The sequence below is a fragment of the Natator depressus genome, chromosome 2 (assembly GCF_965152275.1).
Source record: "Natator depressus isolate rNatDep1 chromosome 2, rNatDep2.hap1, whole genome shotgun sequence".
In the NCBI taxonomy this organism is placed as follows: Eukaryota; Metazoa; Chordata; order Testudines; family Cheloniidae; genus Natator; species Natator depressus.
The window spans coordinates 40,156,226-40,181,094 of record NC_134235.1 but is presented as its reverse complement, the minus strand read 5'-3'; the positions used below and the strand labels follow the sequence as shown (position 1 = coordinate 40,181,094).

At 42.8% G+C, this 24,869-nt stretch overlaps 1 protein-coding gene across 1 annotated transcript in view; it reads left to right on the top strand.

Annotated features, from left to right (window-relative positions):
- LAPTM4B (lysosomal protein transmembrane 4 beta) overlaps positions 1–24,869 on the top strand; it is a 116,530-nt gene that overhangs the window by 51,026 nt on the left and 40,635 nt on the right. Inside the window, exons 5-6 of the mRNA XM_074944059.1 lie at positions 17,763–17,861; positions 22,139–22,234. Of these exons, the coding sequence (XP_074800160.1) occupies positions 17,763–17,861; positions 22,139–22,234 (195 nt within the window). The remainder of the gene's footprint in view (positions 1–17,762; positions 17,862–22,138; positions 22,235–24,869) is intronic.

Below are 24,869 nucleotides of genomic sequence, written 5' to 3'. Positions count from 1 at the left end.
TTCTTTTTGCGGATACAGACTAACACGGCTGCTACTCTGAAACCTGTCTTTAGATTTACTGTTTCTTTTGTTTATATTTATATATAACTGTGAAGATAATGTTTGTGGATGATCAAGTAGCCTGGTTCTGTAGTAGAAATTAAGCCTCTATTATTATTATTATTATTTATTATTTATTATTTATTATTTTATTAATCATTGTAAGATCTTATGAAGTTGGTACTTAATTCTTAAATTCATTCCTTTTTGTTCTTTTTGGACTTGATTGTGGGGAGGTTGACCTTGTGCAATCTTTGCTGAAAACCCTCAATTACTGTATTCTGAGTCACCATGTACTTTTCTATAGGAGTTCTGTTTAAGCACTAGGACACTGGTTCTCAAATTTTTGTACCGGTGGCCCCTTTCACATAGCAAGCCTCTGACTGTGACCCCCACCCTTATAAATTAAAAACACTTTTTTTATATATGTTTAACACCATTATAAAAGCTGGCGGCAAAGCCAAGTTTGGGGTGGAAGCTGACAGCTTGCGACCCCCCCACCAATGTAATTACCTCATGACCCCCTGAGGGGTCCCGACCCCCAGTTTGAGAACCCCTGCACTAGGAGAAAGGCAGTGAAGTAAGCTTTAGCCACCGAAAGGTTACAGGACTGGAAGGGGCACCTTGTGTCATTATGTTCCTAAACATCATTAGCATTATTTTATGTTGGAGAAGGAGTATATTGAGAGAAGTAGATGGTTAGAGGATTGATATTGGATTCAGAATCATTGGTTGAAATCAGCCCAGCTCGGTTATTATTTCATGACTCTTTGGTTGCCTGTGTGAATGGACTTGGTGGTTTCAGCCCAGATTCTAGTGGGCAAGAGTTTGCATCACAAAAAGCAACTATTCCATTTGGCACCTTCATTGTTAGGTGTCTCAGGAGAAAGTCCAGGGGCAGAGAGTTTGTTACTAGAAAATGTTATTGCAAAATTTAACTGGCTGAACAGTGTTTGCCCTGATCTATGCAAGACGGCCAATCAGCCAGCATCATATGAGCCAATGTGCTTTTCAAACCCTAATGTTTTCTTGTGATGACGAGCCTTGAATGGGCTGACCTATCCTCACCCCAAGAGTTGGCCCCTCCAGATCAGGGTTGAGACAGAGTTACAGAGCACTGAGGGGAAACTTAGTTTGCAGCTGTCTCACAAAATTTACCTGGAAAAATTGAATTCAAATTGGTTTGGATATGAATTCTGTCATGTAGATGGAAGACTAGCTAGAGAACTGTAAATAAAGAGTAATGAGAAGCAGCAGGCAGAGTAATGATGAACACTAATGTACCAAGTCGTGGGAGGTGGCATTCTATCAAGTCAATGAGAGTGGGGTATCACAGGAATCTTGCTCTCCTAAATATCCTCTGTAGTGATCTGGATGCAGGAGTACAGGCCATTTTAAAGAAATTCACAGATGAAATTACACTTGGAAGTGAAGGCAGAGGAATAAGTCAAAGGACAAATAGATTACAAACGTGGGTGGGAAATAACAAAATAAGATTCAGCTTGGAAAATTTTAAGTCAGTGCATGTATGATAGAAGAAAAAATAATCCAAACCACAGATGCAATGGAGGGGAAGTACCTGGAGAGAGCCCTAATGATTGAGAAAAAAGACTGTCAAAGAGAGAAGGAAAGAGAACTTCTATGCTCCCCCTCTTCGATTTAAGAGAGACAAAGCTATTAATTGTATAGGTTATTTTACAGAAAAATGGATGCCAAAGTGTTACAAACAATGCTGGTATATGCGATATGTTTGTCTTTTAAAATTATGTATCGGGGATGTGATTTTTGTATTGTGTGTGTGTGTGTGGATTGAGAGGGCTTGGCAAACATGGTTAGGAGAAGGGGCATAGGAGCCCCAGCTTTCCATGCGTAGGGAATGGGAATAGCTTGTTTAATCTGTTTTTTATTAGTGTTGATTTTTGTCTCTGAATATTTTCATATCTGTTTTTGTGCGAAACCCTGTGGTCTTGGTGTGTGCTTAGTAGTATTAGAGAAGTAATTTGCCATGCTGGCAAATTATTCTCTTACAGAATTCCAGAAAACTAGCAGGGAACATACATGTGCTTTTGCTTTTTCATCACCTTTTAGTTACAAAAGGATTTATTTGTCTACATTCTTGGAAATGACACTAATATTTTCAAAAAAAAATTTGGAAAGAATCTTCAGACTCCCTCCCCTCCTGAAGCATCTAGTGCTGCTCTTGGAGAGACAATACTGGACTAGATGGATGATGGGTGTTATACAGTGTGGCAATTCCTACCTTTATTTCACCTCCCAGCCACAAGAACTTCATCTCTCTCTTGCTTGACTGGCTACAGGTCTGACTATGGATAAAAGTGATAGGATAAAAAAAAGCTACATCATTTTTTAATCAAGCAGTCATGCAGCCCGACAGACTACATTCAGTGGCTGTACCTTTATTTGTATTGCTCTGGTGAATTGAAAGGTGTGGAACCTGCAGGTGCACAGGACCCACTCCTGTGAGGTTCTTAGGGCTCCAAGTTGCCACTCCCCTCAGAGGAGGTCCAAAGTTTGTAGCTGGTTTGTGGGATTCTTCCCTGGCATCCCCCTCTGTGCCATTACCTGTGGACAGTGTTTGTTTTTTAGGTTGCATTCAGTTTGACAAATATTCTCAGCCTGATTCTCATTTACAGTAAGGCCTCTCTCATAACTGCTCTGGCAGCATAAAGGGTGACCTTAAAGTGGCAGTGAATTCATGCTCACTTTAACTCATCCTCCATCCTCATCCTCCATTAGGGGCACATTAAGGTTTCTACTCTTGACTGCAGTACGTGGTAATGTAATATTTTTGAAAAATTAATACAAAGCGTCCATGCAGGGGTTTGTGTCCCATTCAGGGCTGGCTTTACCACGAGGCGAACTGAGGCGGCTGCCTCAGCTGCCAGGAGGTGGAGGCGCCACTGGGACCCAGAGAGTAGAAAATTGTGTCTGCTGCTGTTGCATATGCTGCTCTCTGCATATGTATAACCCATTTTAAATGGCCAACCCAATGGGTGCTTGGTATGGGAAATGAGGGCGCTGCTGTTTGAAACCATTCCCACGTTATGAAGGTTGAAGAAGCCAAAAAACTGTGGCTTACCATGGCTGCCTGCAAGCCGAATTCTGTTGCCCGGCCCTGCGTGTGTGATCTCTCACACCAAACCAGCAGGCCCTCAATATAAGAGACAAAATGTGACCTTGTACCAAAAGCACACGTGCTATGTAATGTTAACAGCCTGATTCACCATGGAAGAGTCTACCCATTGTTCTCTAAAATGTCTTTTTAAATACTACTCTCCCTTTTTTTCCTCCCGCAGCTGCAAATGTTTCAACGCTCCCCTTATCTCCGTCCCAGAGGCTAGCGCAGATAAGAAGGTGAAAAAAACGCTCTCACAATGAAGTGTTCTCTGAGCTCATGCAGTCCTCCCTCACTGAAAGAGCTCAGTAGAATGTGTGGAGGCAAACAATGTCAGAGTCCAGGAAAGCAGGAAATGAACGCGAGGACAGGAGGGATGAGCAAGAGGAGAGGTGGCGGGAGCAAGACGAGAGGAGGCAGGATGCAATGCTGAGGCTACCGGAGGATCAAACTGATAAGTTCCAGCATATGGTTGAGCTGCAGGAAAGGCAGCAGGAGCACTGACCGCCACTGCAGCCCCTGTATAACCGCCCTCCCTCCTCCCCAAGTTCCATAGCCTCTTCACCAGATGCCCAAGAACGGGGGAGGAGGCTCCAGGCACCCAATCACTCCACCCCAGAGGACTGCCCAAGCAACAGAAGGCTGGCACTCAATAAGCTTTTTGAAGTGCAGTGTGGCCTTGTCCTTCCCTCCTCCCTTCCTCCACCACCCCATCCCTGCTGGGCTACATTGGCGGTTATCCCCCTATTTGTGTGATGAATTAATAAGGAATGCATGAATTTGAAACAACAATGATTTTATTGCCTCTGCAAGCGGTGATCGAAGGGGGGGAGGAGAGGGTGCTTAGCTTACAGGAAAGTAGAGTGAACCCCCGGGGGGCTCCATCAAGGAGAAACAAACAGAACTTTCACACCGTAGCTTGGCCAGTCATGAAACTGGTTTTCAAAGCTTCTCTGGTACGCAGCATGACCTGCTGTGCTCTTCTAATGGCTCTGGTGTCTGACTGCGTGTAATAAGCGGCCAGGCGATTTGCCTCAACCTCCCACCCCGCTATAAACATCTCCCCCTTACTTTCACAGATATTATGGAGCACGCAGCAATAACAATGGGAATATTGGTTTTGCTGAGGTCTAACCGAGTCAGTAAATTGTGCCAGCATGCTTTTAAATGTCCAAATGCACATTCTACCACCATTCTGCACTTGCTCAGCCTATAGTTGAACTGCTCCTTACTACTGTCCAGGGTGCTTGTGCATGGCTTCATGAGCCATGGCATTAAGGGGTAGGCTGGGTCCCCAAGGATAACTATAGGCATTTCAACATCCCCAGTGGTTATTTTCTGGTCTGGAAAGTAAGTCCCTTCCTTGCAACTGTTGAACCAGACCAGAGTTCCTGAAGATGCGAACATCATGTACCTTTTCCCGGCCATCCCATGTTGATGTCGGCGAAATGTCCCTTGTGATCCACCAGTGCTTGCAGCACCATTGAAAAGTACTCCTTGCGGTTTATGTACTGGCTGCCAAGGTGGTCCGGTCCCAAGATAGGGATATGCGTTCCGTCTATCGCCCCACCACAGTTTGGGAATCCCATTGCAGCAAAGCCATCCACTATGACCTGCACATTTCCCAGAGTCACTACCCTTGATAGCAGCAGCTCAGTGATTGCACTGGCTACGTGGATCACAGCAGCCTCCACAGTAGATTTGCCCACTCCAAATTGATTCCCAACTGACCGGTAGCTGTCTGGCATTGCAAGCTTCCAGAGGGCTATCGCCACTCGCTTGTGAACTGTGAGGGCTGCTCTCATCTTGGTATTCTTGTGCTTCAGGGCAGGGGAAAGCAAGTCACAAAGTTCCATGAAAGTGCCCTTACGCATGTGAAAGTTTCGCAGCCACTGGGAATCGTCCCAGACCTGCAACAGTATGCAGTCCCACCAGTCTGTGCTTGTTTCCCGGGCCCAGAATCTGTGTTTCACGGCATGAGCATGCCCTATTGCCATGAGGATGCCCAAATTGCTGGGGCCCGTACTTTGAGAGAAGTCTGTGTCCATGTCCTCATCACTCTTGTCACCGCACTGCTGTCGCCTCCTCACTTGCTTTTGCGGGTTCTGGTTCTGCACGTACTGCAGGATAACTGCTGCGGTGATCTCCATGCTTGCTGTGGCATGGTGTCTGCAGGAGAGCAGAGTTGCAGCGGAAGTGGTGGCTGACGACAGATGCCACGAGAATAGATATTTATAGAGAATGATGAGAGGACCTGCGAGGTGGGTTCATGAGAGCAGAGTTGCAGCAGAAGCATTGGAGTATGACAGTTAGCACAGAGCACATTTCCCGAGGAAGAACACACATACCTGGGACCCCATAACAGACAACATGGAGAAATTCGCTATTGAGACAATAGCAGCAGAGCAGAGTTGCAGCGGAATCCGTGGATGATGACGGTTAGCAGTCCTACTGCACCGTCTGCTGAAAGCCATATTGTGTCCGCATGGGGGAAAAAAGGCGCAAAACGATTATCTGCCGTTGCTTTCACGGAGGGAGGGGTGACTGATGACGCGTACCCAAAACCACCTGCAACAATGTTTTTGCCCCATCAGGCATTGGGAGCTTAACCCAGAATTCCCATGGGCGGCAGAGACTGTGGGATAGCTACCCACAGTGCAATGCTCCAAAAGTCGACGCTAGCCACGGTACTGTGGATGCACTCCACTGACTTAATGCTCTTAGTGGGGACGCACACAATCGACTGTATACAATCGCTTCTATAAAAATCGACTTCTATAAATTCAACCCAATTTCATAGTGTAGATGTATCCTTAGTAAGATACCACATGTGTTCATCGTAAGATCCTTAACCACTGTCAGGTTTGGCTGAGGTAAGCTTGTTAGCTTATTTTTACACACTGCCACCTAGTGGCTGAAGAGTATAATACAGTTTAGCATTGCATCACATCTCCGCTTAAGTTTTACATCCCTACCATTTACGCTCTCATGCTCTCTTTGTCTGTTAAGTGTCTCTGAATCATACTAGCTTTCTAAATATATGACCTGAACACACAACTTGATTATCTGGCTGTCCATTATTTACAACAGGCTGTGGTTGGTTTGGAATCTTTGAGTCGTCTTATTCTGATCCACCATCTTTAGAGTTGGCTCTGATTGTTCTTTCTGAGGAACAAACTGTAGCTATCAGCTGTTTCTGTTGAATTCTCTGCTGTTAGTCTCAGCCGCATACGATATGGACAATGAATTCTTTTTCTCCATGACAGCTGGAGTTGTCCTTCCTTTTTCTTTGTCCAATTTGACACACACACAGTCACCAGGTTCTAGACCCGGCAGTTTGCTAACTAAGCGATGTCTGTTGTAAAAGCAGGAGTGGGATGGGGCATGCTCGGGGGAGGGGGCAGAAAGAGGCGGGGTGGGAAGAGGCAGGGGTAAGGGCTTGGGGGAAGAGATGGAGTGGGGGCGGGGCCTGGGCCTGAGCATCCCTGGACAAAGGAAAAAGCCAGCACCTATGTGCTGGACTATATCCAGTAAAAGGCTGGCCTTACCATGAGGCAAACTGAGGTGGCTGCCTTAGGTGCCAGACTCTGGGGGGCACCACTAGGACCCAGAGTGTAGAAAATTGTCTGCTGCTGGTGCATATGTGTTCTCTCTGCTCTAGATGCACAGAGATGGTGGAGTGCTGGGCTGGAGGAAGGAGGGCACAAGAGACATGGCAGGCAGGCAGGAGAAAAGGTAAGAGGGAATAACAGAAAGCAGCAGGAGCTGCAGGGAGAGGTAGGAGGAGGAGCAGCCTCTTATGTACCTCTCTAGCACCCCCAGGAGCCTGGACTGATTAACACCAGCTTCTCAGGGAGTTTCCTATTTCCTGCTGCTTCCCTGAACCCACTTGAGAAGAACAGGCAGTCAACTGAAGTAGTAGAAGCCAGTTAGGCCCTTAAGATGCTGATATCTTCCCTCACTCAGGTCCTGCTACCAGCCTGCTTATTTGTCCCCTTCAATTGAGTGTTGAGAGCCATTATAGATGGCACAGAACAGCAGTCATGAGTGACAGAAGAAAACGCCCCTCTGGGGCAGCATTCAGAAAAAGCAAGCAAGCAAAGGAAGCTTTTCTATCTAAGCAGGAAGGAGGTCTCCTGTGATACATAGACACAAATGTTCATGGTGAGCCTTCCGGCCTCAGTGAGGATGTGAGTGGTGAGGAGATACCTGATCTTTGAGTTAGTCAGAGTGCAGGTGACCTGGCAGCTACTGCGGCATCCGTATCTCCATCTCAGATGGATGTAACCATGCACATTCCTGAAGAAAAGTGTAGATCAGAGAAGAGCGTGGTGGAGGCGCAAGAAACAGCTGCTGGTGAGTTTAGTTCCTTAAGTCTAGATGATCCAGGACTGTGGACCCACTTGAGCAGTAGCCTGAGAGACTTCCTTGTACTGCATGGGCCACAGCAAGTGGAAAAACTTCTATTTTCATTGTCTTTGGGGAATATGAAGTTTCCATCCAACACATTACTGGCGTGAAATCCCCAATGGTGACGAAGTGGAGAGGCCATGGCTTATGTACTCAAAAACCCAGAATGCTGCATACTGTTTTTGTTGCAAACTCTTCCAGTCTAATGTTCCAGCCACATTGGGTTCCACAGGAACAAAGGACTGGAAAAATCTGGCTAGAAATCTGGCATGCCTTGAGAAGGCAGCAAATCACCAGAGAGCATTCCATAGGTGGAAAGAGCTTGAGATGAGACTAAAGGTTAAAGGCCACCATAGATGATCAGCATCAAGAGAAGATTGCATCAGAATCTCTTTACTGGCAAAATGTTCTGAAAAGGCTCATTGCCATTGTGAGAATGCTTGCTACCCAAAACCTAGCACTGCGTGGCACTTCAGATCAGCTGTATGTGCCAAACCATGGAAACTTTCTTAAAACTGTGGAGCTGATGGCGGAGTTTGATGCTGTGCTCCAGGAGCATCTAAGAAGAGTCACCACCCAAGAAATGTACGCACACCCCTACCTTGGGAAAAACAATTCAAAATGAGATCATGCTGTGACAGTGCACCCCATAAGGCTTTATGGAAATATGCTTATGAATGTATATATGACATAACTGGAATGTTTTATGCTACATATGCCATGTAACATCTCTGTAAAGATTCTACTGAATCTATTAATCCTATTTGTATGGATGTATCATTTTTGTATTTGAAGTTATGAATATTGGCCGTGTACTTGCTTGCTTTTTAAGTAGCCTTAGTAAAGCATTTGGTCAGTTTCTTGAGAAAGGAATGTGTAAATTAAGTACCTAGTCAAGAAGCACTTAACGAACAATGGATCTTGAAAGGTTCCAATCCACATAAGAAGTCTACAGGAGGACGTTCAAGGTAGCATGTGAACAGTGGCTGGTGCCTGTAAAAACTGAATCATGCATGGACATATGACTTGCCCAGGTGACTCCAAAACTCCATCTTGGAGCTGGACTTTGCATAGGAGAGAGGTATCCACCTACAAAAGAGTGTGTATTTAAACCCCTGGGAGACCCCTCCATTTTGTCTTCAGTGGCTCAAGTGATAGCCTCTCCACCCCCAAGGATACCCGAAAGAAACTGGAACAAAGGACAGTAACTACGGGGGGTGTGAGTGATTGCTGGACCCAGACTAGAAGGGGACTAATCTATAAAAAGGAAGCTTACTGGAATTCCTCTGTGGGTGAGGTTTTATCGGTATTCAGTTTTCTTACGGTATTAGACATAGACTTGCATATTCTAGTTTATTTTGCTTGGTAATTCACGTTCTGTCTCCTATTACTTGGAACCACTTAAATCCTACTTTCTGTATTTAATAAAATCACTTTTTACGTATTAATTAACCCAGCGTATGTATTAATACTTGGGGGCGCAAACAGCTGTGCATACCTCTTTATCAGTGTTATAGAGGGTGAGCAGTTTGAGTTTACCCTGTATAGGCTTTATACAGGGTAAAACGGATTTATTTGGGGTTTGGACCCCATTGGGAGTTGGGCATCTGAGTGTTAAAGACAGGAACACTACTTAAGCTGCTTTCAGTTTATGCCTACAGCTGTTAGGGAATGTAGTTCAGACTGGGTCTGGGTTTGCAGCAGGCCACCGGGTCTGGCTCAAACCAGGCAGGGCACTGAAGTCCCAAGCTGGGAGGGCAGGGAAAGCAGGGGCACATCAGTTGGCAGCCCCAAGGGGGTTTCTGTGATCCAACCTGTCACACATACAGTTACTGGCAACAAAAGTCAAACAGAAGATTGTGGCAGATCTGAAGTCAGCAAGATATTACTCTGTTATTCTGGACTGCACACCTGCGTCTAGTGAGGCTGCTGAATTTTTTTAATGTAATTCAAAGCATCTATGTATTTTTCTCTGGATCAACTCATCGATGGCAAATTTTGAAGCAACATCTGGGAACATCCTCTCTGACACTGAAACCACTGAGTGCCACACGATGGGAAGGTCGAGTGAAGGCGATAAAGCCGATAGAACACCAAATTGGGAAGATAGATGATGCCATAGTTGCCATTGTGGAGGATAATGCTATGACAGGAACTGTTCATGAGAGAACAGTGGCAGAGGGAAATGGAATCACCAGAAACATAACTTCAAATTTCTGTGTGGCTTAGTGTTGTGGCATGACAAACTGTTTGAAATAAATGTTGTAAGCAAGAGACTCCAAAGTGTTATCTGGAGCAATGGAACAACTGAACAAAGCAGTCATACCTACAGTCTTACCGGTCAGATGAGGGATTTCAAAACGTTCTGAAGAGTGCACAGAAGTTGGCAGAGGAACTTCACACTGAAGCTATTTTCCCACCCATTCAAGACTACAAGAGTCACCGAAGAAGAAGATGACATTTTGATTACGAGGCATGGGATAATCCCATAAGAGACCCCAAACAACAATTCAGATTTGTTTTAACCAGGTGCTAGATTGTGCAATACAGTCAGTTGACCGTTTCATGCAGCTCAAGGAACACAGCAGTATATTTGGTATGTTGTATGATATTCCAAAACTCCTCACGATATCCGAAGACCTACACTAGACAATGCAGGGCACTAGAGACAGTGTTGACACATGATGACATGCACGATATTGATGCGAGTGATTTAGGTGATGAACTGAAAGACTTCTCAAGATACATTTCAGCAGGATCAACTCCAAAGGCTCTTCTGGAATATATGTGCACAAATAAGATGACCACCCTCTTTCCAAATGCTTTTGTTGCTCTCCGCATGCTTCATAGAATCATAGAATATCAGGGTTGGAAGGGACCTCAGGACAGACAATCGTTTTGCACCTTTTTTCCTGAGTTACTTGTGCAGACGCCATACCACGGCAAGCATGGAGCCCACTCAGCTCACTGTCACCGTATGTCTCCTGGGTGCTGGCAGACGCGGTACTGCATTGCTACAGAGTAGCAGCAACCCATTGCCTTGTGGCAGCAGACAGTGCAATAGGACTGGTAGCCATCATCGTCATGTCCGAGGTGCTCCTGGCCACGTCGGCCAGGAGCACCTGGGCAGACAAGGGCGCAGGGACTAAATTTGGAGTGACTTGATCAAGTCATTCTCTTTAGTCCTGCAGTCAGTCCTATTGAACCATCTTATGGTGAGCAGGCAGGTGATATGGATTGCTAGCAGTCCTATTGCATCATCTTCTGCTGGGCAGGCAAGAGATGAGGATGGCTAGCAGTCGTATTGTACCATCTCCTGCTGAGCAGCCCTGAGATGTGGATGGCATGCAGTCCTTCTGCACCGTCTGCTGCCAGCCAAAGATGTAAAAGATAGATGGAGTGGATCAAAACAAGAAATAGACCAGATTTGTTTTGTACTCATTTGCTTTCCCCCCCTCCCCCGTCTAGGGGACTCATTCCTCTAGGTCACACTGCAGTCACTCACAGAGAAGGTGCAGCGAGGTAAATCTAGCCATGTATCAATCAGAGGCCAGACTAACCTCCTTGTTCCAATAAGAACAATTACTTAGGTGCACCATTTCTTATTGGAACCCTCCGTGAAGTCCTGCCTGAAATACTCCTTGATGTAAAGCCACCCCCTTCGTTGATTTTAATTCCCTGTAAGCCGACCCTGTAAGCCATGTCGTCAGTCACCCCTCCCTCCGTCAGAGCAACGGCAGACAATCGTTCCGCGCCTTTTTTCTGTGCGGACGCCATACCAAGGCAAGCATGGAGGCCGCTCAGCTCACTTTATGTGCCTCCTCACTCATAAACTCATAAAGGTGAGTGTGATCCACCCATTCAGGCGGTCGCGTGAGTGATCAGGATATGGACACAGATTTCTCTGAAAGCATGGGCCCTGGCAATGCATGTATCATGGTGCTAATGGGGCAGGTTCATGCTGTGGAACGCCGATTCTGGGCTCAGGAAACAAGCACAGACTGGTGGGACCGCATAGTGTTGCAGGTCTGGGACGATTCCCAGTGGCTGCGAAACTTTCGCATGCGTAAGGGCACTTTCATGGAACTTTGTGACTTGCTTCCCCTGCCCTGAAGCGCATGAATACCAAGATGAGAGCAGCCCTCACAGTTGAGAAGTGAGTGGCGATAGCCCTGTGGAAGCTTGCAACGCCAGACAGCTACCGGTCAGTTGGGAATCAATTTGGAGTGGGCAAATCTAGTGAGGGGGCTGCTGTGATGCAAGTAGCCCAAGCAATCAAAGATCTGCTGATATCAAGGGTAGTGACCCTGGGAAATGTGCAGGTCATAGTGGATGGCTTTGTGGTGTGGCTTAACTGTGGTGGGGCCATAGACGGAACCCATATCCCTATCTTGGCACCGGAGCACCAAGCCCGCGAGTACATAAACCGCAAGGGGTACTTTTCAATAGTGCTGCAAGCTCTGGTGGATCACAAGGGACGTTTCACCAACATCAACGTGGGATGGCCGGGAAAGGTACATAACGCTCGCATCATCAGGAACTGTGGTCTGTTTCAAAAGCTGCAGGAAGGGACTTTATTCCCAGACCAGAAAATAACTGTTGGGGATGTTGAAATGCCTATAGTTATCCTTGGGGACCCAGCCTACCCCTTAATGCCATGGCTCATGAAGCCGTACACAGGCAGCCTGGACAGTAGTCAGGAGCTGTTCAACTACAGGCTGAGCAAGTGCAGAATGGTGGTAGAATGTGCATTTGGACATTTAAAGGCACGCTGGCGCAGTTTACTGACTCGCTTAGACCTCAACGAAACCAATATTCCCACTGTTATTACTGCTCGCTGTGCACTCCACAATATCTGAGAGAGTAAGGGGGAGACGTTTATGGCGGGGTGGGAGGTTGAGGCAAATCGCCTGGCTGCTGGTTACGCGCAGCCAGACACCAGGGCGGTTAGAAGAGCACAGGAGGGCGCGGTACGCATCAGAGAAGCTTTGAAAACCAGTTTCATGACTGGCCAGGCTATGGTGTGAAAGTTCTGTTTGTTTCTCCTTGATGAAACCCCCGCCCCTTGGTTCACTCTGCTTCCCTGTAAGCTAACCACCCTCCCCTCCTCCCTTCGATCACCGTTTGCAGAGGCAATAAAGTCATTGTTGCTTCACATTCATGCATTCTTTATTCATTCGTCACACAAATAGGGGGGATGACTACCAAGGTAGCCCAGGAGGGTTGGTGGAGGAGGGAAGGAAAATGCCACACAGCACTTTAAAAGTTTACAACTTTAACATTTATTGAATGCCAGCCTTCTTTTTTTTGGGCAATCCTCTGTAGCGGAGTGGCTGGTTGGCCGGTGGCCCCCCCCACTGCGTTCTTGGGCATCTGGGTGTGGAGGCTATGGAACTTGGGGAGGAGGGCGGTTGGTTACACAGGGGCTGTAGTGGCAGTCTGTGCTCCAGCTGCCTTTGCTGCAGCTCAGCCATACACTGGAGCATACTGGTTTGATCCTCCAGCAGCCTCAGCATTGAATCCTGCCTCCTCTGATCACGCTGCCGCCACATTTGAGCTTCAGCCCTCTCTTCAGCCCGCCACTTATTCTCTTCAGCCCGCCACTTATTCTCTTCAGCCCGCCACTTATTCTCTTCAGCCCGCCACTTACTCTCTTCAGCCCGCCACCTCTCCTCCTGGTCATTTTGTGCTTTCCTGCACTCTGACATTATTTGCCTCCATGCATTCGTCTGTGCTCTGTCAGTGTGGGAGGACAGCATGAGCTCAGAGAACATTTCATCACGAGTGCGTTTTTTTTCTTTCTAATCTTCACTAGCCTCTGGGAAGGAGAAGATCCTGTGATCATTGAAACACATGCAGCTGGTGGAGAAAAGAAAAGGGACAGCGGTATTTAAAAAGACGCATTTTATAAAACAGTGGCTACACTCTCTTTCAGGGTAAACCTTTATGTTAACATTACATACATAGCACATGTGCTTTCGTTACAAGGTCGCATTTTGCCTCCCCCCCACCGCGTGGCTACCCCCTCAACCCTCCCCCCTCCCCCGGCTAACAGCGGGGAACATTTCTGTTCAGCCACAGGCAGACAGCCTAGCAGGTTCTTTTCCTGTCTACCTGGCCAGTGCATCTGAGTTGAGAGTGCTGTCCAGAGCGATCACAATGGAGCACTCTGGGATAGCTCTCGGAGGCCAATACCGTCGAATTGTGTCCACAGTACCCCAAATTCAACCCGGCAAGGCCGATTTAAGCGCTAATCCACTTGTCAGGGGTGGAGTAAGGAAATCGATTTTAAGAGCCCTTTAAGTCGAAATAAAGGGCTTCATCGTGTGGACGGGTGCAGGTTTACAGCGATTTAACGCTGCTAAATTCGACCTAAAGTCCTACTGTAGACCAGGGCCTATAGGATATAATAGGGATGAAAACAATAGATAGAATTTACTCTTAAAAACCTTTAAATCAAATAGAAAATATCTTAGATTTTTTTTAGTCATCCTATAGAATTCTAAAGTAGGGATGTAATTATCTATTGAATTCATTGCACGACTTTAAAAAAAAAACCCTATAAAACACCTGGTTTTTTTTCTGTTAAATTCTAATGGAGTTTATACTTCAAGGTTTATAGCTGTTCAAGAAGAATTGACTCCATATTTAAACATGGAGTTCTTGAGTTATAAAATTGGGGGCAAATATAAAAGTTTGGCTATGTAAGGGATTTGGGGGAGATGGAAGGGAGGTTGTTGCAATTGTAGTTTATAAAATAAATTTTAAGTCATCAGTTATTAAAATACGCTTATCACCTAACTTCTTCATCCTTAAAGTGAGTACTGCTTACACATGCCAAAGCTGAGTTTATTATTATAACTATTATTTATACAGAACTATCAATGCCCACAGTGCTATATAAATAAAACATTCATTATGCTTTTAACATGCAAACACTTCTCACAGGCCACATTTTAATTAATGCACAAATAGAATATCTAGCTGCGAACTCACTTGTGAACTAATTTTTGCCACGGACAAGTCAAACCTTGTATAACATTTGACATTTTCCCCCACCGGAGTTCTACCCCTATCAGTTGTGCACCCACCAAGCTCTTATTCTGAAACTTGTCTCCCAGGCCTTTTCTGTACTGGGTTTTCAATTACTGGTGTAGCTGCACCACTAGAAAGCCCTAGTGTGGATATGTATTGCATATGTATGGCTTACCCTGCCAGTGCAAATCGCACTGTGGTGGTAAGGAACTGGCAATGGTAAAATCCCAGTGTGGACAACAGGAAAGGTAACATTAGTCAAAGTGATAGGCTGAATTTCTTTTGAGTCTCATCGTGTTTCTGCTTTCTATCTCATTACTGTGCATAAAAATATGGCCCTCTGGTCTTATTTCACATATTAATTCAGTCTTTAACTATATCACCTGTATAACATGCCTTATCAGTGTCATGATTCTAGCTGAGAATAATGCCGTTCAGCATACAAATATCTCTCTCCCCATACCTGCCTTCCGTACATGGAGACCTTGGTGCTGTCTGTAGTCTTGTTGCAACACAGTATTTTTCTCCCAGGTTGACCTGTTGATCTTGTGCTATTGGTCAGCCTTCAAATAACCTTTTCGTCATAGGGAGCATGTGGAACTACCAAGTGGGGGCATTGCTTGAGCTTTCACAGTAATCGGGAGGTGTTGAAAAAGAGCTGACTACACAGTACTGCTGCCATAGAGCTCAAATTTACCTGAATGAGGCGTAGTAGCCCACATGGAAGGAGACCTACGGAAGTTCATCCTGAGGCTTTATAGTCAAAACAGTGGGAAAAATGTCATCTGAGAAGAAATTATCCTGACTCATTCTGTAGCATTCCCATTAGATTCAACTCTTCAAAAAATCACCTGTTTTATACATATTGATGCTTATTGTAGCTTGCTCTGTTATTTCCATAGAATCTGAAATTTCTATTGACTGAAACTTAGACAAGCTTGGACCTGATGAATAGCACCTGCTGCTGTTGAACTTGGCTAGCTAATGGTTCATGGCTCTAGCAGATGTTCCTGCTCTTTAAACAAGTAGGAACTTTATTGGTCGTTGCTTTTTTCCCACCTCCCCACCCTCTCTCTTTCCTTCAGAGGAACAAATTCCAGCCCAGCTGAATTCTGGAAATATGCCATTTGGGTTTGAACAAAATATGGACTTGACACACACCCAATTTCATAACTGTGACAGAGGTTCTCTGATATCAGAGAGTCTAACATGACAGAAGTGTCCTCAGTTTGAGTCTTCATTCCAGTTACAAATTGATTCTAGTTTTTGTTTTGTTTTTAGTACAAGTTCAGTAGTGAAGAAATTATATTCAGGAAGTTTTACTGTAACTGTTTATAAGTCTGTCTTCAGCAGCCAATAAGGGTTAGACTAACAAAGTACAAGACCCCACAGTTGTAGTCCTGAAGTACATACCATGGCATGAAATCTTTTAAGTTTCTGCATTATTTTATTTATTTATTTTTGGGTAACGTTTCTTTGTTTTTCATCAGGTTTCTTATCAACACACTTCTAGCTCCTTTTGGGTCTCTGAGTAACTACAGTAGAATCTCAGAGTTACGAACACCTTGGGAATGGAGGTTGTTCCTAACTCTGAAATGTTCGTAACTCTGAACAAAACATTATGGCTGTTCTTTCAAAAGTTTACAACTGAACAGTAACTGAATACAGCTTTGAAACTTTACTATGCAGAAGCAAAATGCCAGTTTTAACCAACTTACCGGTAATTTAAATGAAATAATCACAGAAAGTATCCTTACCTTGTCAAATCTTTTTTAAACTTTCCCTTTATTTTTTAGTAATTTATGCTTAATACAGTGCTGTACTCTATACTTTTTTTGTCCCTGCTGCCTGATTGTGTACTCCCAGTTCCAAATTAGGTGTGTGGTTGATCAGTCAGTTTGTAACTGGTGTTCATAACTCTGAGGTTCTACTGTACTTTCATTGTGTTTGCGATAAGGATATTGTGTGAAATAGCATATTGTTAAGTAAATTCTTCTGCAGGCAATGAATCAGTTAATTTTAGATTTAGCTAGACTTCTGCAAGAAGCAGGAAATTTTATAATGAAAATAAAGTGATCAAAACATTAGTTATGAAATTCTATGAAAGAATAAAAACACATCTCTCAAGGACTTGAAACTATATTTCTGTAGCACTTATTTCCAATCTGTTGTACCATCTGATGATCTTAAGCATTACAAACATTTCATGGACATTCTAAATAAAGAAACTTCTCACAAACAGCTGACAAAAAAAAGAGAAATTCCTCAGACACGGGGCTAAATTCTGGTCTAAGTAACAACAAGGAGTTACGCTGGTGTAAATCCAGATTAACTGACAGAACAGTTTGGTTCATTTAATGCCTCGGGGAAGGACAGGGCTAATTAAAATGTAACTAGAAGGGTATTCAAAACTGTTGTGTCCAAGAAGAGGTTTACATTGAAGTCCTGAGTGAAGTTCTTTTGTAAAGAACGATTTCATTTATAAGTAGAGACTTACTCCAACTGCAGTTGCAAATTGCACATTGCAATGCTTCAGAATAATTTGATGCTTTCCACTTTTTTTATTTTAAAACAATGCAGCAGATAATAAAAATACTCTAACTTCTTTTGTCCAATGATCTTAAAGTGCCTTTCAATGTAAGATTTTATTCATTAACAGCAGTTTTCCTATGAAGTAGGAAGAGTGTTGTTATCTGATTGTATGGATGAGGAAACTGAGGTATAGCGAATAGGTGCTATCAGTGTAAGATTTATTCTTTGCAAACCTTGCTCTGACTTTGACAGTCTGCCATCACTGGCATTCTCTAAACTTCCCAAAGTTCTGTCCATTCTCCTTTGGGTTAGTTACAAGGCAAACAGGCCAAAAAAACAAAGAAACCCCAAACCTAAAACAGCCCTCCAGTTTTCTCTTCACTAAGATGTGCATGTTACATTGAATTGTCCTGTCTTCTGAAGTATGAAGACATCACTATAGTTATAATTCTTATTGTATCCAGATGTGCCAGAAACTAAAATACAGGTCCAAAGAAGAGCTATCAGATTTAACTGGCTTCTCATAAGCTGTTAATTAAAGAGCCTGGGGAATGGCTCCCTAATCTGTCAAGAGATTTATGATGTTTTATTTATGTTTTTGTTTCTGCAGCCTGCTAACTTTCCCTACAAGGAAGAGATTATGGCAGTAAATCCGACTTGTCTAATTGTGATTATTCTACTCTTTATAAGCATCATTCTGGCTTTCAAGGTGAGCACATGTGTATAAAGTTCATCTTCTATATATGGAATGTCTTTGGAATAGCCCTCCCCTTTCTCTGCAGAACAACTGTATTTTGTTGACTTAACAAGGCTGAATGACCAGTGGGACATTACTTACAACTAGCATGGATTTGATTGCAACCCAACAACCCCAAAGCAATAGTCTTTTTGGCTTTCAGTTTTCACCAGAAATGTACTACTTCAGATGTTTAATCTCTCCAAACAGAGAACCAGCTTTAGGGCAAATCGACACTTGAAGCGCTGCATTGGCACAGCCTCACTGATGAGGCTATGCCATTGTAGGATGTAAGTGAATATGCTCCTATGTCAATGGGAGAGCTGTTCCCATCGGTGTAGTTAATCCACCTCCCCAAGAAGGTCTCTTGTTGACATAGCGCTGTCTACATGGGGTGGGTCAGATCGGTATAACGTCGCTTGGGGTGTGGATTTTTCGCATCCCTGAGCAACGTAGTTATACAAATATAAGTCTGTAGTGCAGACCAGGCTTTAGACACCACAAAATGTAGGTGTTTCCCATCTGGCCAAGGGAAAGCATCCAGCACCATAGGTGTATTTATTAGAGCTGTGTTAATATCTGACTTTTTTTTTCCCCCCCTGTTTGCTGGCAGTTCTGAAAAATTGGGGGAAAAAAATGGATTTAGAGTCAAATTAAACATACCATTCAACATGAAATGAAACATTTTGTTTCGATTCTGAGCTTTTTAAAAACCTCTAAATGAAGTTGAAAGAAATTTAGAAACAAAAGTTTCACATCTCAAGCTGACATTTCAAAAATGCCACAATGAAACTTTTTTTTTTTTTTTGGTGGAGGGTGGGAGCAGTTTAATAGAAACCGTTCACCAAAGAAAGTTTCAGCCGAAAGTTTTGTAAGTTACATGTATACATCCCTGTGCCCTGATATGAAACTGTTCTCTATATCTTTGTACCCTAGGAGAACTCTAGGGAGGGTGACCAGACAGCAAGTGTGAAAAATCGGGACGGGGGTGAGGGGTAATAGGAGCCTGTATAAGAAAAAGACCCAAAAATTGGGACTGTCCCTATAAAATCAGGACACATCTGGTCACCCTAACACTGGGGGGGAGGGGGGGTTTGACAGGACTTGCAGGAAGAGGTTTAATGAGATTTCTAATTGCTGAGTTCGCTAGCCCACAGGCATTTCTGGGTGTACTGCAGTGGGAACGCGAGGCGCGCAGAGCCTCTCTAAAGCATGGGAAGTTACTTTCATTAAAGATAAATGCAAATTTTAATTATGTAGGCATTTTTGGGCCAACAGATCAAGCCCTTTTTCATGTCAAATGCGACTGAAACCTTGTAAAACCCAACCACTGGATCATATTAATCCTTAGCAGTCAGCACAGCTTTGCTTTGTGGTTTTCTGGTTATGGAGTGTTTGGCCACCCTTGCTGTCTGAAAATGTGTATTTGTATTGTGCTCACAAGATAGATGTAAGTGCAGATTGTATTTGCATAGGCCCATGTGAAATGGCCCTTTCAGGGTACATCTTCACAGTGACTGGCAGCCCAAGCCCATTGCAGCGAATCTCAGAGCCTGGCTGACAAACTCAGGTTTGCGGGACTCACACTACACCACTGAAAATAGCTGTGTAGACATTTGGGCTCGGGCTCTGAAGCCTAGGGAACAGGATGGGCTTCAAAGCCTGAGCTCCAGCCTGAACCCCGGTTACCACACAACTGTCTCTAGCACCATAGCTCAAACCCAGGTCAGTCAACCCAGGCTCTGAGACTTGCTGCCCTGGGCTGTGTATAGGTACCCATTGAGTCTGTTGTATTTCTTCCTATGGCACTGAAACAGCTAAGAAATAGGAATTGCTAATCTTTTATGCTGCCTAGTACCATGGTATTACTGTGATCTGTGTTGCTTAGCAAATAGAAATTAATGTGGGGGTTTATTAAAGTTTTATTAGGATGGAATTTAATGAATTTTAGTGTTCTTGAAATGGAGATCATCAGGCAATGTGCAAGTTTCCACACTCAGGATAAAGGTGCATGGGAAGAACTATCTTGCCATACCCTTGTGACTTGACTCTTGCGCCTCTTGTGAGGAAAGGTTACCATTCCTACTGAATGGGTGTGCATGCATGTGTGCAGTTTGGTGTGTGATGTGCATAAATACCAGTAAGGATGGGCTAAATTGAGATCATTGAATTCCTTTCACATGGGTCTCCAGAGATGAGACTAATGTTTTGATTCACTGTGCTGTCCAGTGACATTTCTTAAAGCTCTGTTTGAAAGCTCAGTCCAGGCTTTTTTTTCAAGGGGCGAGGGGGGGAAGAATTAGTAAGTAGGTCAGTGACTCCGTCCAGTGATGCGTCAGCACAAATATTAAATGAGTTCTTAAGAACAAATCTAAAGGAAAGTTGCTGGACTTTCAGTGTACCGTGGGCAAAATGAATTTCCATTACTAATGCTGAGCTGGCCAAGAATGTGTGTGTCCAAATCTCTTGGCCAGTAAAACGACGCCAGCTGCTTATATTCTCAAATGAGTGTGGGTTAACATTCCAGTAGCCAATTGCTTGCTGTATGCTAACAGGTGACCCCTTTAGTTACGGCACTCCCATCAGCCTGAGAAACAGCTCCTGCTTTAAACAAGTAAAAATTAGCAGAGCTGACTTGAGTAAGTGATTAACACCCTACAGAGTAGTATCAAACATATACTGTAATTTTAAACACATTTTTATTCACAAGGTCAAAACCAGCTTTGCTTAAAACTCCAAAAAACTTTGTCATCTGTGAAAAAGTAGTGTATTGTTTGACATTATGGAATCAAGAGAGGATATCTGTGAATTTGGATTTTGACAGCAGGAATTAAAAAATAGAGTTCCAAATGAATAGCCTGTACAGACAACACTTTTTTATAAACAAGAATAAGTGTTTAGAGGTCTATAAAATCATGAATGGTATGGGGAAAAGTGATCAGAGAATTATTTACCCTTTCCCACAATACAAAAAGTATGGGTCATGCAATGAAACTAATAGACAGCAGATTTGATACAAACAAAAGGGAGTACTTTTTCACACAAAGTACAGTTAACCTGTGGAACTCATTGCCATGGGATGTTGTGATGGCCAAAAGTATAACACCATTTTAAAAAAAACTAACAACCTAGATAAGTTCATGGAGGACGGGTCTATCAATGGCTATTAGCCAAGATGGTCAGGGATGCAAACCCATGCTCGGGGCAGCCCTAATCCTCTGACTGCCAGAGGGTAGGAGTGGAAGGTGGTGGATTACCCCAAGGTTGCCCTGTTCTCCACACACTCCCAGTAGCTCTGGTACTGGCCATTGTTGGAGACCTTATACTGGGTTAGATGGAATATTGCTCTGAACCAGTATGTCAACTCTTAAGTTTTTATAGCTTTACAGAACTCCTATTCTGTGTTCTGTATAGACTCTTATACAGCACTCATCACCATAGTATCTGAATTCTGAAACCATAAAACCTACAGTTAAACCATGCACAGCTACTGAAGTACTTAGTATTTAATCATCGGAAAGATCAAATTCCTCAGTATATACTTTGATATCTCTAGAGCATCTTTTGTTTTGCTTTATTCAAATAACAGGAGGCTGCTGCTTCTTTACAAGGCAGTGGTCATATTCTCGTCTTCATAAACTCCAAGGGCAAAAGCAGGAAGCTGCTTAGATCAGGATACAATTATTAGTGAGTTAATATTAGGCTTTTATTATACTGAAAAATATATAAATATATGTAAGAATAATAATTTGAAACCGCATAGAAACTGTTAATCTGTTAAATGAAGTATATTGTTTAATCTGTAATATTATAACAACTTAATATTTTCAGTAATAAAGGTTAACTAATTTGGGCCAGATTCTGAATAAGAACTCTTCCAATATAATTTTAAATGCATCGTGAAAAAAAATTATTTAGAGTTCTTGTGAAATGACCACTTACAACCCCACAAGAGATGTAAAGAGTGTGTGGAAGAGGGACACAATAAAGACAGAAGTAGTTAAAATATTTTTAAAGCAAAAGTAACATTTTATTGATTTTTTTTAACATATGATTTTAACTTTTTTTGTGGTCTTTTCTTTCCTTTCCTTTCCTTTTTCTCATGTAAAGTTTAGCAATTATGTATATCCTGTGTTCTGATCGGCTGAGGACCATTTTTAGCCAATCAGAGTTCAGGGATTTTCATTAAAAAAAATATATATATAATTTCGTATTTTCTTTATGTAATAACAAGCACATTCTCTTTGCAGGGTTATCTGATTAGCTGCGTATGGAACTGTTACCGGTACATTAATAGCAGAAACAACTCTGATGTGCTGGTGTACATTGCAACCAATGACACTGCGGTAAGCATGTCTCTTAACGTTTTGTTTTACCATTCGTCAGTGTTACTGACAGCTTCTTAACCTTTAATGCAAAATTCTCAATTATCGTCTTTGTCCACTAAACACATATTATCGACGTCCTTGTATCCAATTTCCAGCTCATGGTGAATCAGATCAGTCTGTTGAGAAGAATGTTTGATACATAGCTCCTAGTGATCTGTGTGTGTGTGTATCTACACCACTGCAATATGCTATAGTTGTGATTTGGTGCTCAGCAACTGAGAATTAGGTATGACATTTGTATGACTTGGCTGTCGTTTTTGAATTGTAAGAACACTGAGTAAAATGAAGACTATGTTGAAATAAATTAGCAGACATGTCTGGACTATAAAGGACAGGAAGTTGTCAGTTCTTTCTGCAATAATTTAGTGTTACATTTATAAGATATGAAGCACTCCGTGTGCTGTTTGTTCATTCAGTTGTGTTTAAAATGTGCAAAAAAAATGGGTAACTTGACACTGCTGATTCTGCATAGTATGACATTTTTGTGGTGATACTGCACACATGGAACCCAATTCTGCTTTGTTACACCCAAGCTATCCCACTGAGGTCAATAGGTCAAAGTCATCTCTGATGTAACTCCACGGACTTTTAAGTGAAGTGGGATTGCAATTTAATCCTTGGAATTACACCAGGATGAATTTGGCCTGTTGGCCTTGCATGGGTGGAAGGGAGGGCAGATCCAGCTAATGAAATTTCAATATTGCCAACCTCAAATATTCCAAGATCATAATACAGGCTCCCAAAACTGAGTGGTTTAAATATAGTGAGATTTAAAAATAAAATAAAGTTGGGGCTGAGGGGTTGTCTTTTGGTTTCAGAACCTTTAGGATGAACTTGAGTTATATTTTTCAAGCTTTCCTGTGCAGCCTTGAGGACTTGAACCTTACTATTTATCTAAAACGGAAGCTGAGATTCTCACATAATTCATTGTCTTCAAGAGCTAGGACTTAAAACAACAACAACAACAACAAAAAAACACCTCAATATTGCAAGACCCAGATAAAATCATGAGTTGACAACACTGAATTTTGAACATTCAGTTATGGGTTTATTGAAAGCTAAATGAAAGTGGGAGGAATGCATTTGGAACCTACATTGAGTAAAACCAGAAGCTCTGCATGGGAAAAAAATTGATAGCTGTTATGAAGTCCTTAGGTAGTTGTAACTCAGCTTAAAATGCTGCAAAATGTATAATTCACCACATTGAAAGTCTTGGTTGCAAGATTCTTCTGCAAACTGAATTAACATTGAAACTCTAGTCACACAGGCTTGTTCTTGTCCTTGCAGCCTTGTGGGAGTCTCTGGTCTGCCAGGCCAGGACTGCAGCATCCCCTACTCCTTGCACCCAGTTTTCGAACTACATATTAAGTCACCTACGTTGTCTCTTGTATCCTGGGACCAATATGGCTACAATACTGCAAACAACAATGTTAATTTTTATCTTCCTAATTTTTTAATCAAAATGTCTTGTGGTATCCTGTGAAAAGCTTTACAGAAGTCTAAGTATATTGCATCAATACTGCTACTTTTCTCAAACTTGTAATCTCATCAAAAAAAAATCAGGTTAGTCTGACAGAACCTATTTTCCATGAACCCAGGTTGATCGGCATTAATTATATTACCCTACGTTAATTCTTTATTAATCGAGTCCTGTATCAGTAGTGTCATTAGCTTGTCCAGGATCAGTGTCAGACTGACAGACCTATAATTACCTGCCTCATCCCATTTAACCTTCTTTAAATACTGGCACAACAGTTGCTTTCTTCCAGCTTCTGGAATGTCCCCAGTGTTAAAATATCCCTTACTATAGAAGAATAAATCATCAAAAAGGAGAGAAAGTATTGTGCTTGACCTACAGTTATCATGATTGCTTTTTATTATGCTTACCATTTTAAAAAAGGTTTATATTTTATAGAGAGTAAGAAAGATTGAGACAAAGGAGTATAGTTTGTTCTAACCAGTTCAAATATTGGCAAAACTGAGTTTTTAGATGTCTCATTGATAGAAATGGGTAAATTACCCATAAATTTATCCTGATCTTTGTCCTCTGAGACTTGGACCAAAGATTTCAGAAAATATTTTGCCTTCTCTGAATTCTGGAAAATCTGTCTGAGACTTGCAGTTTAATGACATATATTTCCATTTAATGACAATGTTCTTGAGTACTTCCTGGGGAAGACAGTTATTCCATCCATATCAAGGTGAGATGCCAAGATGTGGGAGACAATAGGGATCCACTGATACTCACTTGCTGAAGTGCCTATAAACCCTGTTCAAACCAACTCTGGTCATAAGTCCCTTTTAAAATACACTCTAGCTGGGTCTGAATTCAGAAGAAAGGCCATGATTGGATGTGGGGTCACCAAAACCAGAATATGACCCCCAAAAGTACAAATCAAGTTATTCATTGATTTTTTGACATATATTGGTTTAGCACTGGAAAGGTGCATATGCACAGTTAAATATCATATACAAAGCAGATTAGGAAAATGACAATTCCTCAAGCTCTGTTTTCAGTACAGTTACATTTGTCTAATTTTCCTCACTTAATAACAAATGTTTAAATCCGTACCTTTACAAGCTTTGCCAGCTG